Source organism: Lolium perenne, chromosome 3, assembly GCF_019359855.2.
Source record: "Lolium perenne isolate Kyuss_39 chromosome 3, Kyuss_2.0, whole genome shotgun sequence".
Taxonomy (NCBI): domain Eukaryota; kingdom Viridiplantae; phylum Streptophyta; class Magnoliopsida; order Poales; family Poaceae; genus Lolium; species Lolium perenne.
The window spans coordinates 55,028,788-55,045,956 of record NC_067246.2 but is presented as its reverse complement, the minus strand read 5'-3'; the positions used below and the strand labels follow the sequence as shown (position 1 = coordinate 55,045,956).

Genomic DNA, 17,169 nt, shown 5'->3' with positions numbered 1-17,169 from the left:
ATACTAACAATATAAAAAAACAAACATGTTTGAATAGCAATATATGTATACAATCAATAAAATTACAGTTCTAATCCCATTAAGTTACAGTTTTGTAAAAGCACCATTCAAGACAATCTATGCATATACGTGGCCGAAGTTCAAGATATTTTTGGTTCAAAGGAATATCATAAAGAAAAGTTGGATATCCTATTACTAAAGTTTTATTATATGGAGAATGTAACGGTGACTATCTTCAGAGTAAAAGCCTATGGTCTTTGATCGGGTGACGATGATGTTTGCGCACTGTTTCCTTTTTGAAGGCGTTTCTTTTGAAGAGCGTGGAGTTCATGTGTTGTCTTGGTGATGGTTGTATTGTTACGTCTAGGGCTGAATACCGTAGTGGGTCTTTTATTTTCTTATAAGTTTTTTTTGGGGTTATGTGTATCTGTACTGCCATTATGATATTATTACGTTGTTGCATAGGTTGAATGTAAATTGTATCTCTCGATGTTAATATGTTTTCTTTATTGGAAAAACAGATTGCAAGCTGGGAAACGATACGAAATATGTGTACCATTCAACACGACAACCGAGTATATGACATCCTAACCTTACAATTTTCCTTATTCCAACCTTTTGAAATTTTATAAACCAGTGAGGTGCTTAACTTGAAAAGAAAGCCTACAACGGACCCCGTTTCGGCAGAAGGAATATAGTACCGTCCTCGTGTAATGGTAGGGGCGCCCTCTAGCTATAAATAAAGCCGTGCAGGTCCAGGCTCACTGCCGCATCTGCATCGCCCTCCTACCACCTCCCTCTGCCGCACCCAGAGCAGCAGCTGACTCCTTCGATAGCTCCCATCCAGCTCTCTTTCCTCGCCCCACTCTCTCTCTCTCGTCCTCGTCCCGTCTGCTCCTGCTCAGCTGCTCCCGTGAGCTAGCAAGCTAGCGCACTGACCAAGAACAGTCTGCTGCAGCGCGCTAGACACTGAAACAGGAGAGTGCGTAAGCAACAGCAGCCTTGCTCCGAGGTCCGAGCTATCTCCGTCCGATCCCGACGGTGGATCACTGAATCTTTTTTCCTTCCTCGGCCCAGCACCAGCAGTGCTGTGTCCATCCGAGAAGCTAGCGTTTCTTTGTTTTTCATCTAGAAGAAACACCTCGATTCAGGGCGTCATGGCGGCGTTCCAGCGGCGCCTGATCGACGCACGGGGGGAGTTCCAAGGGAACGGAGGCGGCCTAATGCCGCGCATGCTCGCGTCTCCTGGCGCCGGCGCGCCCAGCCGGGAGGAGCACGCGGTGACCGCGAGCGGCGGCGGCGGAGTGGCCCTCCGGGGGGCGAGCAGGCCGAGAGGCGGCGCGTTCTCGGCGGCCAAGGCTACCGGCAGGAGGCGGACGGCGCCGGGAACACCGCTGTGGCGCGTCGCCGTCTTCGCCTCCGTCGCGTTGAACGTCGCCACCCTCGCGCTCCTCCTCTACCACTATGCCGTCAGCCACCAGCACCATCCCGCCGCCGCCTCTCCTGACCAGCGGCATGACACCTGCGTTCAACCTGAAACGAGCGGCGCGGCGGCGCGGAGTGTCGACCTGAAGGACAGGGATACGAGGGCGCCTTCGACCGGAAAGCCAGCGGTGACACACGACTCCGTCATCAACCTTGACCAGTGAGTCTCCGGCTCCCTCTTCCTCAGTCCTCTACTCTCTCAGTCTCAGTACTGTAATTTTTTTTGTCCATTAAAATATCTGCGATTCCCCGCGGAGCATGTCCCTGTGCAATGTCAATGTCAAGGAGGAATGAATGCCGATCCAAGGGCCGATTGGTGCCAGCTCCACCCTTAATCGATGCATCATGCATGCACCTGTCGCCAAGATTTGCTTTCGTTTTCGCCATAGTCTATTTTCGCCATCGATGCAAGCAAAAGAAACCACATGAGCATGAGCACGACGGCCGTGCTCGATTCTCAGCTCACAACATCATGTACAGAGAAACAAGGTTTGACATTCGCGCTGTCGGTTGCAGCGGGGACCCGACCATGTTCGAGGCCTTCTGGCGGGAGACGGGGGACGCGGCGGAGATCGTCATCCCGGGATGGCAGACGATGAGCTACTTCTCGGACGTGACCAACGTGTGCTGGTTCCTGGAGCCGGGCTTCGACCAGCAGGTGCGCCGCCTCCACCGCACCGTCGGCAACGCCGCCGTCGACGGCTACCACGTCCTCGTCGGCACCGGATCCACGCAGCTCTTCATGGCCGCGCTATACGCGCTGGCGCCACCCAACGCCGACGGCGCCGGCGAGCCCATGAGCGTCGTCTCAACCGCGCCCTACTATTCGGTAAGTGCGCTGATTCAGATTTTACAAACACAAAGACGCGCTGTAGATTCTGTGACATAAAACTTAACAAATGGGCATTGGGGTTGATGATTAGAGATTGTTGTGTGACAAGGATGGCAAGGGCGCTGTCATTGTCCTATCATTCCCCACTAAATGATGGGGAGATGGGTGCTGGGATTAAGACAATGGGGGACACCGATGGTGCCACTGGCTTCTGTCCCCATTCACTTGTCCCAAACCCCCACTCTAGCCATGTGATCAAGCAAGGTCATGGCGTGCTAATCCTCGACGAGACTTAGAGCATCTCCAGCGTCCCCCAAAGCGTCCTTCAAAGCAATTTGGGGCGCGCCGGACAAAACATGCGTTTCAGCCGCGTCCCCTAAAGCCCATTTTTGTCCGGCGCGCCCCGATACGGTGTCCGGCGCCCCGAGCCCGTCCCCGTCCCACAGGGGACGCTCCGGGGACGCCGGACACAACGAAAAGCGAGGCGGGGAGTGGCCGGGCCGACCGTCAGCGGCGAATTTTAACCTAACCGTCGCCTACCTCGCGACGGAAGTTATTGGCGCGCAGCGACGGTGCAGTTCCCGCAGAGGCGCAGCGACGCTTCCCGTCGCGCCTAGCTCTGCGTGCCGACATTAATGAGCGCCACCGCTCCTCCGCCTCCCTCCGGCCTATAAAAGGCCTCTCATCGTCCCTCTCACACACAAACCCTAGCGCCTCTCTCCCAAACCCTAGCCGCCACCATCTCAACAAGACTCGACGCTATGTCTGGTAGAGGCGGAGGCCGACCTCGCGGCCGCGGCCGTGGTCGTGGTCGTGGCCGCCGCATAGCTGAACGCTCGCCGTCGCCTCCCACGCCATCGTCTTCATCGTCGGAGATGGACGTGGAGCCGGACGTGCTGTTCGAGTTCGTCCTCGTCCTCAAGGGCGACCCGCGCGGCATCCAGAGGCCTAGTTAGGTTTAGTTTATTTGCAATATTTTATATTTGTGTCCACCACGGTTCGAACTATGTATTAGTTTGTGGAAACCGCGTACCCAATTATGTATTAGTTTGTGGAAATTGAAATAAAAATACCAAAAAAGTATTTTAAATGTTTGGGGGAGGCGTTTGGGGGACGCGGCTGGGGAGCGACGTCCCCCAAAGGCGGCACGAACAAAACACGTCCCCCAAACGCTCAATCCGGCGCGGTTTGGGAGACGCGGCTGGAGATGCTCTTAACCTGTCTTGCGCCTAGGGGCCGGCAATACTGTCATTCGCCGACGACATGTCCCTCTAGACAACCGTCAGGATCATGGGCATCTAGTCTAGAACCAAATCTGAATCTCAGTAGTCACGGGACTTGCCGACTTGGCATGTTCAAGTTAGGGAAGAGAGCTCTCTCCCCTGTCCTGAAAAATTCCATCTGCTGCTGATGACGAGAGTAGAGCTAAGCTCACCGGCACGGATACGGATTCTCTGACTTTGCCTCTTTAATATTTTCCTGACTTTGAGTTACTGAAATATGGGGCTCACCAAATGCGGAACCCAGCTGTCAATGATCCAAAATTAGGACAATCGAAGTCAGAGAATCTCGTTCGTAAGCTCACACATGGCGGCGGCGCGCGGTACACGGCCTCGATGCTCGTGTGGCATGATTCCTCTTTGTAGGTAACCTGGGAGGCTGGGAGAACAGGCAGTCTGTTGTTGTGATTCCATTGTCATGTGTGTGTTCCACATCTGGCGATGAATCATGTGGGTCAGTCATGGGGTATCGGCGTCCAGTCCATACTTTATTTCTCAGCTTTCATGTTCTCAAACTGAACTAATCTTTTTTTAACTGAATCTGAACTAATTTGAACTACCCTGGTGGTAATGGATAACAAAATATAGTAGTACTAGTACTTTGCCCTTTATAGTACGAGTCAGACTTAGATCTGCTTGAGAAAATAAATTTCATCTGAGAGATCTTACCTTGATTGCTCTCAACCGAATCTCGAACATAGGATGATTTCGTTTCAAATTATTTTGTGCTTTAGCTTTCGTTAGAAATCAAAATTTGTAAAGTTTGACTAGATATTTACAAAAAATATCAATATATGTAGAATCCCATCAATATTATTGAAAGCATCATGAATATATCACCTATTTGGTACTCCATCCCACAAGTTTTACTACAATTTTTATTCATAATATATATGCGAAGTTAGAATAAAAATACGTGAAATAAAAGTTCTTCACAACACAAATACAACTAAACCATTTGCACAAGCACAACCAATATAATTTGGTACATATTAACAGTCACCGCTGAGCATCAAAGGTCTTTGGCGCGTTACATTTTGATAAGAGTTCTTTCAAGGATACACCCTGAAAGATGCATCAGATTGCATAGAAGATGCCAAGATGACCGGTACAACGCCACGCGGTTTACAACACAACCCACACTGGGCTTCAAGGCCGTGTCACAACCGAGGAAGGGAACTCCATAGGCCGACTCTAACTCCTGGATGACACAATCCAACATACCGCCTGCCCATAAGCCGGAGAAGAGAACTCTCTCCCCTGTCCTGACAAATTCTATCTGCATGTGCTGATGATGAGAGTAGAGCTTATAGAATTGATGCACTAGCCGCCGGTGTACGCGGCCTCTGTTGATGCTCATGTGGCATCATTCATCTTTTTAGGTAACCTGGGAGAACAGAAAAGTAGAGGCATTCTGTTCTTGCGATTCCATTGTCATGTGTGTGTTCCACATCTGGCCATGAACCATGTGGGTCAGTCATGGGGTGTCGGCGATAGTTTATTTCCCGGGTTTCATGTTCTCAATCTGAACTAATCTTTTTTTAACTGAATCTGAACCACCCTGGTGATAATGTAATGGATAACAAAATATAGTATGTAGTACAAGTACTTTGCCCTTTATACTACAAGTCAATTCACTGACTGACTTAGATCTGCTTGAGAAAATAAAGATCATCTAAGATTCAATTTTGCTTAAGCCCATAGTCCTAGTGATCTAATATTCATTGCTCTCAGCCGAATCCCAAACATAGGATGATTTTGTTTCAAATTTCTAAATTTGTAAAGTTTGACTATATATTTAGAAAATTACCAATTTCTGTAGAATCCCATCAGTATTATTGAAAGCATCATGAATATATCACGTATTTGGTACTCCATCCCAAAATTTTTACTAGAATTTTTATTCATAATATATATGCTAAGTTAGAATAAAAATATGTGAAATAAAAAATTCACAAGACAAATAGAACTAAACCATTTGCACAAGCACAACCCATATAATTTGGTATATATTAACGGCCACAGTTGAGCATCAAAGGTCTTGATGTGTTACATTTTGAGATTTCTTTCAAAGGTGCATCAGATTGCATAGAAGAAGAGGCCAAGATGGCCAGTACAATGCTAAGGAGGCAACACAATACAAACACAGGCCACACGGTTTATAACACAACCCACACTAGCCAAACAACAAGAACTCTCCTTGCATCGTCTCCTTGGGGATGACACACCGAGCTTCAAAGCCGCGTCACAACTGAAGAAGGGAACTCGATAGACCGACTCCAACTCTTGGATGGCACAAGCCGATGTACCGCCCACCCATAAGTACCTAAGAGTTGGCGAATGAACAGTGGGACCGCAGCAGGCCAAAGAAGGCGCCAACCAAAAAGTGTCGATGGCGGTGTACATAGCGCCTCACAAGCCCACCTTTAGAGCGGCAACTCTAGTTGGCGCACCAAGGACTCCCCGAACAACCTCCTCCAAGGAGGGAACGACACAGTTGTGCCGCCGTCGCCCAATCCGATGACTAGATCTAGGGCTTCCCTGGTGCTCAGGCGGGGAAGCCGGACATCACCATGACTCCTCCTCCAAGAAGGTGACGACGTCTGTGGGCGTCGCCGTCGTTAGCTTGGCGCGGGGATTTCACCTCGGCAATGTTGTCCACCGCGAAGCACCTTGGACATGCCCTGCAAGGCGCCGCCTATGCCCATCGACGAGAGGCGAGTTTGGCCTGCCATCATCAGAGAAGGAGGCGCTGACCACCGTCCCACCGTAACTCCACTAAACGGGGCCTAGACTGTGAGGATCCAGCCCGCCGCCGCCTGGCCAGCCATTGGGACTGCCACGGTGCCAAACTGTCGACGTTGTTAGGAGCTATCACGCCCACATGCAGCCAAGGGCTCAGAGCCGCAGGCCCGCCAAAGCCCATCTAGGTTGAGTGTGCCCTAAGCTCCCGGCCGCTGCCACAGGGAGGCCTCCGTCATGGGGCGGGTTGCACCTCCACTGTCACAGGAGCCCCGCACCACCTCGATGGCGAGTTTCCACCACACCACGCGCCACCGCCAGCGAGGCACACCACCGCGTAAGGGAGGAAGCCCCGCCGCCACCATCCGGGCTTTGCCCGATAGACCTGTAGGGATGGCGGGAGGGAGGGGTTTATGGGGGAGGGAGCCTGAGGCCGGTGTCGCGATCGGCCCCTGTGTCGCCTAGGGTGGCGGGGGTCTCCTAACTAGGACCATTTTGAGAGAGTATTATTGGTGTTTATATCTACATATTTGACGAAAATTTACTTGATCTTGGGTGTAATTTAGAGCAACGAGTAACAAAATCCCACACAATTCAGATTTAACAATAAAACCATTATGTCTCATGCATAGTTAAGTTCCACACTATTAGATTTGCTTTGTGATTCGTGTTAGTTATCAGTTGCAACGTGAGTTAATTACAATTGAGATTTCATGATATGACGTGCCTGAGAACGTTGACTGAGAAATAGGCATACCCTTAAATAAAACTGTATTAATCTGATCATGTGCCACCGCAGTCCTATCCGGCCGTGACGGACTTCCTGCGGTCCGGGCTCTTCCGGTGGGGCGGCGACGCAGACACGTTCGTGGGCGACGCCTACATTGAGCTGGTGTGCTCCCCGAACAACCCCGACGGCGCCATCCGGGAGGCCGTGCTGAACTCCGACGCCGGGAAGGCGGTCCACGACCTGGCCTACTACTGGCCGCAGTACACGCCCATCACCCGACGCGCCGACCACGACATCATGCTCTTCACCGTCTCCAAGAGCACCGGCCACGCCGGTACCAGGATCGGGTAAGAATTTGTTCCCCGCATGCTGCATCTTCAGTCCAATTCAGTCAAAACAATGTTGCTTGAACCTGAAACGAAATGCGATGGTTCTGCGCGCAGGTGGGCGCTGGTGAAGGACCGGGAGGTGGCGCGGCGGATGACCAAGTTCGTGGAGCTCAACACAATCGGCGTCTCCAAGGACTCGCAGCTGCGCGCCGCCAAGGTGCTCAGGGCGGTCTCGGATGGCTACGACGACGAGCACTCCTCCGGCGGCGCGATGCGGAGTCACCGCCTGTTCGACTTCGGGCGGCGCAAGATGGTGGAGCGCTGGAGCATGCTGCGCGCCGCGGCCGCCGCCTCCGGCATCTTCAGCCTGCCCGACGAGACCACCGGCTACTGCAAGTTCGCCAACGAGACGGCCGGGAACAACCCCGGTACGTGCGCCGTGCTGTCACATTGCGGAATGCATGTCCGATCGGTTCTCTGACCTCGGCGGCGCCATTGTTTTGCTTTCTTGCTTGCAGCCTTCGCGTGGCTGCGGTGCGACAGGGAGGACGTGGTGGACTGCGCAGGGTTCCTCCGCGGGCACAAGATCCTGACGCGGTGCGGGAGCCAGTTCGGGGCGGACACGAGGTACGTCCGGGTGAGCATGCTCGACAGGGACGACGCCTTCGACTTCTTCGTCAGGCGCCTCGCCTCCCTCAAGTGATCCAAGACCATGGCGATCATCAGTGCCGAGTCAGGCTTCTTCGTCAAGCATGCATGCCGGTCGGGTGGCGCGCCGAGCATGTGTAGTAGAGCAGTGTGTGGGTAGGAAGGAAGGAAGGAAGGAAGGAGATGGCCAGATTTTAGTTTTTCTTGTTTTCGGTCGTTGTTCGTGCTTTGTTCTCAAATTCTTATAAAGGCTTCACTTGTCTGCATCTGTTCTTAGAGTTGTTTCCGTTCCAAAGAACTGAAGCAACAAGATAATTAATCGATGCTTAAAGAGAAGCAAGCAAATTAATCTAATCGAATGTACTCGGAATGTCTTTAGAGACATGAAAATGGCTCGAGGACAGAATGCGGCCAACCTGCCAAATTTGGGAAGGGGGAGAGGAGCGAGTGGAAAGTCAAATCAAAGACTAAGGTTGTGTTTGGTTGCTTGGTCGTTTGGTTGCCCATATGGGATTTGGCTGCGTTTCTTGATCAACTATGACAGTATGACACCTTCGTTATGTTCGATGCACGCATGGTTTTGTAGAAGCCTGATACATGTTGGGGCTGGCTCCGGCGACACACGCCGAACCAGCCCTCCGGCGACGAATGCCGCTGCCTTCGCTCTCGACCAGACGGAGGTGGAAGAAGAAGTACACAAAGACAAGAGTATTTCCGGCGACAAACGCCAAGCTGCACGTACAACTCTTTCTTCTCAGCTCAATCTTTACAAGCAGTACACGGGAGGGTATTTATACACAGAGTACACACGCACGCACTCCACTCGTCCACGCGCCACGAACGCGCTCCCACGATCCGCTCGCCCGCGCGCCATGCACACCACAACGCACACGACTCGCCCAGCTCCAACAAATCGCCCAGATGCTCCTCCCGCTACTCTCGGCACCAGCTCGGACGCGGCCACACACACCGGCCTCCGACCCAAGAGCCAGAACACACACGCACACATACATGTAGCTAGCTAACAAACAAGATTAGTGCTAACATTTTCCCCCCTAATCTTGACTTGCCATTGCCGGAGTTGCTGCAGCTGCCGTGGTCGTCATCCCCACCGGCCGCCCTACACCCTGCCATCTCCAACTGGCTGCGACTTGGCCATCCCCGCCTTCCGCCCAGCTCCAACCTTACCAGTGGACACGAACGCGAGCACATACTCACGCGCCACCGGCACACACACATGCATGGCCGTGACCCTGCCCCGCGGACCCGACCTGGCGCGCTTACGTCAGTCGCCTCCATCTTCCTTCTCCGGCGACACATGCAGCCGCTTCACTTCCGGCAACGAACGTCACCACGTTCCGGCGCACATACGCCATCTTCCCGGCGCACTAACGCCTGCCGCACTAACGGCTTTCTTGCTTCACTCGAGCTCCAACTCGAGCTCTGCCATGATCCGCATGCCCCAGCTCGCGCGCCTGATGCGCTCCAACGCTATCAACGCGGCCGGCCTGCTGCTGGACCAACTCCTCCGCCTAACTCGCCACGCTCCACACGCCCCAGCTCGTGCCCACGTCGCGCTCCAACGCGATCAACACGGCCGGCCCTGCGTGCCCAGGACGCGGTCTTCTTCCTCGGCGACACACGCCGAGCTTCTTCTCCGCCGGTGACACACGGGACAACCGGAGCGCACACACACGCCGGTCGCCGCTTCCATGGCCGTCGCATGGCACCGCTACGGCCTCCGTGGCCGTGCAGCTCCTCCACGCCGCCGCCATGCCGTGCCACCGCGGCCTCTGCGCCCCTACGCAGGTCCGCCGTGCCCTCGCCGCACAAACGACATCACATCGCGCCGCCTCCCCGTCCGCCGTGCTTGTCGCGGACTGACCACGCGCCACGGCCTCAAACCATGAGGCTCTGATACCAAATGTTGGGGCTGGCTCCGGCGACACACGCCGAACCAGCCCTCCGGCGACGAATGCCGCTGCCTTCGCTCTCGACCAGACGGAGGTGGAAGAAGAAGTACACAAAGACAAGAGTATTTCCGGCGACAAACGCCAAGCTGCACGTACAACTCTTTCTTCTCAGCTCAATCTTTACAAGCAGTACACGGGAGGGTATTTATACACAGAGTACACACGCACGCACTCCACTCGTCCACGCGCCACGAACGCGCTCCCACGATCCGCTCGCCCGCGCGCCATGCACACCACAACGCACACGACTCGCCCAGCTCCAACAAATCGCCCAGATGCTCCTCCCGCTACTCTCGGCACCAGCTCGGACGCGGCCACACACACCGGCCTCCGACCCAAGAGCCAGAACACACACGCACACATACATGTAGCTAGCTAACAAACAAGATTAGTGCTAACAATACAAATAGAAGACGTTTGGTTGCCCACATGAACCTGCATATGGTTACCACGTTCAAACTTTGGTGAGGTTACCATTACATCCGATCATACACAAACACAACATAATCATAGAGAGGGATCAGAACAAGAGTTACTTCACGATCACCACCAACAGGACAACGACGATGAAATCTCTTAGCCTAGTCCGTCTGGCCTGATCAGACATTGCCACGACTTTGACATCCATAGCTTAAACAACCATAGCTTGAATAACCATAGTTTGAATAGCCATACCTTGAACAACCATTGCCTACTTAATCAAGAATTTGTGGTGCTATTCATCCACTTCTTCCCTAATTCATAATCTCAATAGCAGCTGTCGGAAAAAAAAACGACATTGAGTTGATCTTGATAAATCTTCCAAGAACTGTAGAGTTCTTGGTGCCTCCATTTGTAAACCATGTACCACTATCATGGAACATAAATATCAAGTTAAGTATAACATCACAAGCATGGCAAGTTCAAAGCAGATCATAAACTAAGGGGAGCATGCAGATTATTACCAAAAGGGGGTCACAAGTTCATCCTACCACTATGGTGTTAATCTACCACCACATCAAAAGTGGGTGTTGATACCTTCGATCCGGAATACCGGATGTAGTATAGTTGCTTATTTCCTTAGAAGATCTATATTTATATCGATTATTCGAAAGCGACTGATGTGGTGATTTACTCAAGCAAGACCTTGTTAACTTGTGAAATCTTCGTCTCACCGGACATTCAAGTTTACTTGGGGTTTGTGAATCAATGAATGGAGATAGGTCAGGACTAAGGTTTCATATGTAGCTGTGCATACATGATATGGGATACAAGATAATAATAAGCGTAATTGTACTTAATCAATTTAGATTGAAGAAAGTCCATCTCTCGTCCTTCAATTCTTGAAAAAGTTCACTTTTCGTCCCAAAAATTAATTTTAGTTTAGAATGGACCTTAAGCTCGCAGAATAGTTCACTTTTCATCCCTTTTTGGTTGTTTTGAGAAAATCGCTGACGTTGAGACAAGAAACATTCAACCAACCGAATTGGTTTCGAACCAGACCAAGTCAAGCTAGCTTAAGTGTCGAACCCAACATCTTAATGCAAAAGATTGGAACCCTTGTGTCCTTAAACCAGTCTCTCACTCAATTTATCTCTCTCCGAATTCACTGGAAGTGTTGCGCCGTGAACGCTCGCTTGCTTTGCAAATTACCATCGCCATGCCTCTCTGCTCTTGCTTGGTTGCCTTGATTTTTGAGCCACCTTTGGCAGATATTTATCTAGCTAAACCGGGAGAAAGACACAGAGTGAATGATGATACGTCTCAAACGTATCTATAATTTCTTATGTTCCATGCTACTTTATTGATGATACCTACATGTTTTATACATACTTTATGTCATATTTATGCATTTTCCGGCACTAACCTATTAACGAGATGCCGAAGAGCCGATTCTTTGTTTTTACTGTTTTTGGTTTTAGAAATCCTAGTAAGGAAATATTCTCGGAATTGGACGAAATCAACGCCCAGGATCTTATTTTTCCACGAAGCTTCCAGAAGTCCGGAGGAGATACGAAGTGGGGCGACGAGGCGCCCACACAACAGGGCTGCGCGGCCCAGGTGCTGGCCACGCGGCCCTAGCGTGTGGGGCCCTCGTGGCGCCTCCTGACCTACCCTTCCGCCTACCTAAGCCTTCGTCGATAATAGTTCCAGTACTGAGAGCCACGATACGGAAAACCTTCCAGAGACGCCGTCGCCGCCAATCCCATCTCGGAGGATTCAGGAGATCGCCTCCGGCACCCTGCCGGAGAGGGGAATCATCTCCCGGAGGACTCTTCACCGCCATGGTCGCCTCCGGTGTGATGTGTGAGTAGTTCACCCCTGGACTATGGGTCCATAGCAGTAGCTAGATGGTCGTCTTCTCCTAATTGTGCTATCATTGTTGGATCTTGTGAGCTGCCTAACATGATCAAGATCATCTATTTGTAATGCTACATGTTGCGTTTGTTGGGATCCGATGAATAATGAATGCTATGTTATGTTGATTATCAATCTATCATCTATGTGTTGTTTATGATCTTGCATGCTCTCCGTTGCTAGTAGAGGCTTTGGCCAAGTTGATACTTGTAACTCCAAGAGGGAGTATTTATGCTCGATAGTGGGTTCATGTCTCCATTAAATCTGGGGGAGTGACATCAACCCCTAAGGTTGTGGATGTGCTGTTGCCACTAGGGATAAAACATCAATGCTCTGTCTAAGGATATTTGTGTTGATTACATTACGCACCATACTTAATGCAATTGTCTGTTGTTTGCAACTTAATATTGGAAGGGGTTCGTATGATAACCTGAAGGTGGACTTTTTAGGCATAGATGCATGCTGGATAGCGGTCTATGTACTTTGTCGTAATGCCCAATTGAATTTCACACTACTCATCATAACATGTATGTGCATGGTCATGCCCTCTTTATTTGTCAATTGCCCAACTGTAATTTGTTCACCCAATGCTATTTATCTTACGGAGAGACACCACTAGTGAACTGTGGACCCCGGTGTAGGATAACGTTGCATGGAAAACAAAAAAATTCCTACCGCGAACACGCAATCCAAGCCAAGATGCAATCTAGAAGACGGTAGCAACGAGGGGATTATCGAGTCTCACCCTTGAAGAGATTCCAAAGCCTACAAGATGAGGCTCTTGTTGCTGCGGTAGACGTTCACTTGCCGCTTGCAAAAGCGCGTAGAAGATCTTGATCACGGCGCCACGAACGGGCTGCACCTCCGTACTCGGTCACACGTTCGGTTGTTGATGAAGACGACGTCCACCTCCCCGTTCCAGCGGGCAGCGGAAGTAGTAGCTCCTCTTGAATCCGACAGCACGACGGCGTGGTGTCGGTGGTGGTGGAGAAAACCGGCGGAGCTTCGCTAAGCGTGCGGGATGTGGTGGAGGAGAGAGAGCCGCTAGGGTTTGGGAGAGGGGGGCGCCGGCCTCAAGGGGTGCGGCCACCTTGGTGGTTGTTGGGGTGGCCGGCCCCCTCCCCTTGTCCCTTATTATATAGGTGGAAGCCCCAAGTGTTGGACTACAAGTCTCCGAATAAGACCCGAACCCAAAACCTTCCATGTGATAGGGAAACCTACCCAAGGTGGGAATCCCACTTGGGGTGGGGTTCCCCCCTTCCATGTGGGGGGTGGCCGGCCCCCATAGGGGGAGTCCACTTGGGACTCCTCCCCCTCTAGGGTTGGCCGGCCATGGAGGTGGAGTCCCTCCGGGACTCCGCCTTCCTTAGTGGTTTCTTCCGGACTTTTCTAGAACCTTCTAGAACCTTCCATAGAACCTTCCGGATCATTTTAAATCTCATAAAATGACTTCCTATATATGAATCTTATTCTCTGGACCATTCCGGAACTCCTCGTGATGTCCGGGATCTCATCCGGGACTCCGAACAAATATTCGAACTCCATTCCATATTCAAGTTCTACCATTTCAACATCCAACTTTAAGTGTGTCACCCTACGGTTCACGAACTATGCAGACATGGTTGAGTACTCACTCCGACCAATAACCAATAGCGGGATCTGGAGATCCATAATGGCTCCCACATATTCAACGATGACTTTAGTGATCGAATGAACCATTCACATACGATACCAATTCCCTTTGTCACGCGATATTTTACTTGTCCGAGGTTTGATCATCGGTATCACTCTATACCTTGTTCAACCTCGTCTCTTGACAAGTACTCTTTACTCGTACCGTGGTATGTGGTCTCTTATGAACTTATTCATATGCTTGCAAGACATTAGACGACATTCCACCGAGAGGGCCCAGAGTATATCTATCCGTCATCGGGATGGACAAATCCCACTGGTGATCCATATGCCTCAACTCATACTTTCCGGATACTTAATCCCACCTTTATAACCACCCATTTACGCAGTGGTGTTTGGTGTAATCAAAGTACCTTTCCGGTATAAGTGATTTACATGATCTCATGGTCATAAGGACTAGGTAACTATGTATCGAAAGCTTATAGCAAATAACTTAATGACGTGATCTTATGCTACGCTTAATTGGGTGTGTCCATTACATCATTCATACAATGATATAACCTTGTTATTAATAACATCCAATGTTCATGATTATGAAACTAATCATCCATTAATCAACAAGTTAGTTAAGAGGCATACTAGGGACTTCTTTGTTGTTTACATATCACACATGTATCAATTTTTCGGTCAATACAATTATAGCATGGTATATAAACATTTATCATAAACATAAAGATATATAATAATAACCACTTTATTATTGCCTCTAGGGCATATCTCCTTCAGTCTCCCACTTGCACTAGAGTCAATAATCTAGATTACATTGTAATATACCTAACACCCATGGCATTCTGGTGTTGGTCATGCTTTGCCCTAGGGAGAGCTTTAGTCAACGGATCTGCTACATTCATATCAGTGTGTACTTTGAAAATCTTTACTTCTCCATCTTCGATGTACTCGCGAATCGAGTGGTAACGCAGCTTGATATGCTTCAGCCTCTTGTGTGACCTTGGCTCTTGTGCATTGGCGATGGCACCCATGTTATCACAGTAAATAATTAATGGGTCCAATGCACTAGGAATCACACCGAGCTCTACAATGAACCTCTTCATCCATACCGCTTCTGATGAAGCCTCTGAAGCCGCTATGTACTCTGATTCTGTTGAAGACTTCGCCACCGTGCACTGCTTCGAGCTTGCCCAGCTTACTGCAGCACCATTCAATATAAACACGTACCCAGACTGTGACTTAGAGTCATCAGGATCAGTGTTCCAACTTGCATCGGTGTAACCATTTACAACGAGCTCTTGGTCACCTCCATACCAAAGAAACATATCCTTAGTTATTTTCAAGTACTTTAGGATATTCTTGACTGCTGTCCAGTGTTCCATTCCTGGATCACTCTGATATCTGCTAGTCAAACTAACAGCATGCGCTATATCCGGTCTAGTACATAGCATGGCATACATGATAGATCCTACTGCCGAGGCATAGGGGATATTACTCATCCTTTCTCTTTCTTCTGCCGTAGCCGGTCCTTGAGTCTTACTCAAGACCTTGCCTGGTAACATAGGTAAGAACCCTTTCTTACTTTCGTCCATTCTAAACTTTTTTAGAATCTTGTCCAGATATGTACTCTGTGATAGCCCTATTAGGCGTCTTGATCTATCTCTATAAATCTTGATGCCTAATATATATGATGCTTCACCAAGGTCTTTCATTGAAAAACTATTATTCAAATAACCTTTTACACTGCTTAATAGTTCTATATTATTTCCGATCAATAATATGTCATCTACATATAATATCAGGAATGCTACAGAGTTCCCACTCACTTTCTTGTAAATACAGGCTTCTCCATGACACTGTATAAACCCGAAGTCTTTGATCACCTTATCAAAGCGTCGGTTCCAACTTCTTGATGCTTGCTTCAGTCCATAGATTGAACGCTGAAGTTTGCATACTTTGTCAGCATTTTTAGGATCGACAAAACCTTTGGGTTGTACCATATACAACTCTTCCTCAATGTCTCCATTTAAGAAACGCCGTTTTGACATCCATCTGCCAAATCTCATAATCGAAAAATGCAGCTATTGCTAACAAAATCCTCACAGATTTTAGCTTCGCTACAGGTGAGAAAGTCTCATCGTAGTCAACTCCTTGAATTTGTCGGAAACCCTTTGCGACAAGTCGAGCTTTATAGACAGTAATATTACCATCAGCATCTGGTTTTCTCTTGAAGATCCATTTATTTTTGACAGCCTTTCGGCTATCAGGTAAGTCTACCAAAGTCCATACTTTGTTATCATACATGGATCCCATTTCGGATTTCATGGCTTCTTGCCATTTGTTGGAATCTGGGCTCATCATCGCTTCTTCATACGTCGCAGGGTCCTCATCATTGTTATCCACAATCATGAAATTTAGACAAGGATCATACCAATCAGGAGTGGCACGTTCCCTTGTCGATCTGCGAGGTTCAGTAGTTTCCTCGTTCGAAGTTTCATGATCATTATCATTAGCTTCCTCTGTTGCCGGTGTAGGTGGTACAGGTACAACTTCCCAGATCGCGCTACTCTGATCAACGAGTATAGATTCATCAATCTCATCGAGTTCTACTTTTCTTCCAGTCACTTCTTTAGTGAGAAATTCTTTCTCAAGAAAGGTTCCGTTCTTAGCAACAAAGATTTTGCCTTCGGATCTGTGATAGAAAGTGTACCCTATAGTTTCCTTAGGGTATCCTATGAAGACGCATTTCTCCGCTTTGGGTTCTAGCTTGTCCGGTTGTAACTTCTTTACATAGGCTTCGCAACCCCAAACTTTAAGGAACGACAGCTTAGGTTTCTTATTAAACCACAATTCATACGGTGTCGTTTCTACGGATTTTGATGGTGCTCTATTTAAAGTGAATGCGGCTGTCTCTAATGCATAACTCCAAAATGATAACGGCAAATCAGTAAGAGACATCATAGAACGAACCATATCTAAGAGAGTTCGATTACGACGTTCGGACACACCGTTTATTTGTGGTGTTCCCGGAGGTGTCAATTGTGAAAGTATTCCGCATTTCTTTAAATGCATGCCAAACTCATAACTCAGATATTCACCTCCACGATCAGATCGTAGAAATTTAATCTTCTTGTTAAGTTGATTTTCTACTTCACTTTGGAATTCCTTAAAC

At 49.4% G+C, this 17,169-nt stretch overlaps 1 protein-coding gene across 1 annotated transcript; it reads left to right on the top strand.

Annotated features, from left to right (window-relative positions):
* The first annotated feature begins 764 nt into the window (after window positions 1-764).
* Window positions 765-8,400, top strand: LOC127341211 (tryptophan aminotransferase-related protein 2). Its single transcript, XM_051367007.2, has 5 exons — window positions 765-1,645; window positions 2,002-2,314; window positions 7,139-7,416; window positions 7,513-7,826; window positions 7,917-8,400. The coding sequence occupies exons 1-5, from the start codon at window positions 1,158-1,160 to the stop codon at window positions 8,099-8,101; spliced, it is 1,578 nt and encodes a 525-aa protein (XP_051222967.1). The 5' UTR covers window positions 765-1,157; the 3' UTR covers window positions 8,102-8,400.
* The last annotated feature ends 8,769 nt before the right edge of the window (window positions 8,401-17,169 follow it).

Bases quoted from the DNA above. Each gene is read 5' to 3' on its own strand.
- LOC127341211 (XM_051367007.2), top strand. From the start codon at position 1,158: ATGGCGGCGTTCCAGCGGCGCCTGATCGACGCACGGGGGGAGTTCCAA. The intron at 2,315-7,138 runs GTAAGTGCGCTG...GTGCCACCGCAG, and splicing joins CAACCGCGCCCTACTATTCG to TCCTATCCGGCCGTGACGGA. The intron at 7,827-7,916 runs GTACGTGCGCCG...TCTTGCTTGCAG, and splicing joins GACGGCCGGGAACAACCCCG to CCTTCGCGTGGCTGCGGTGC.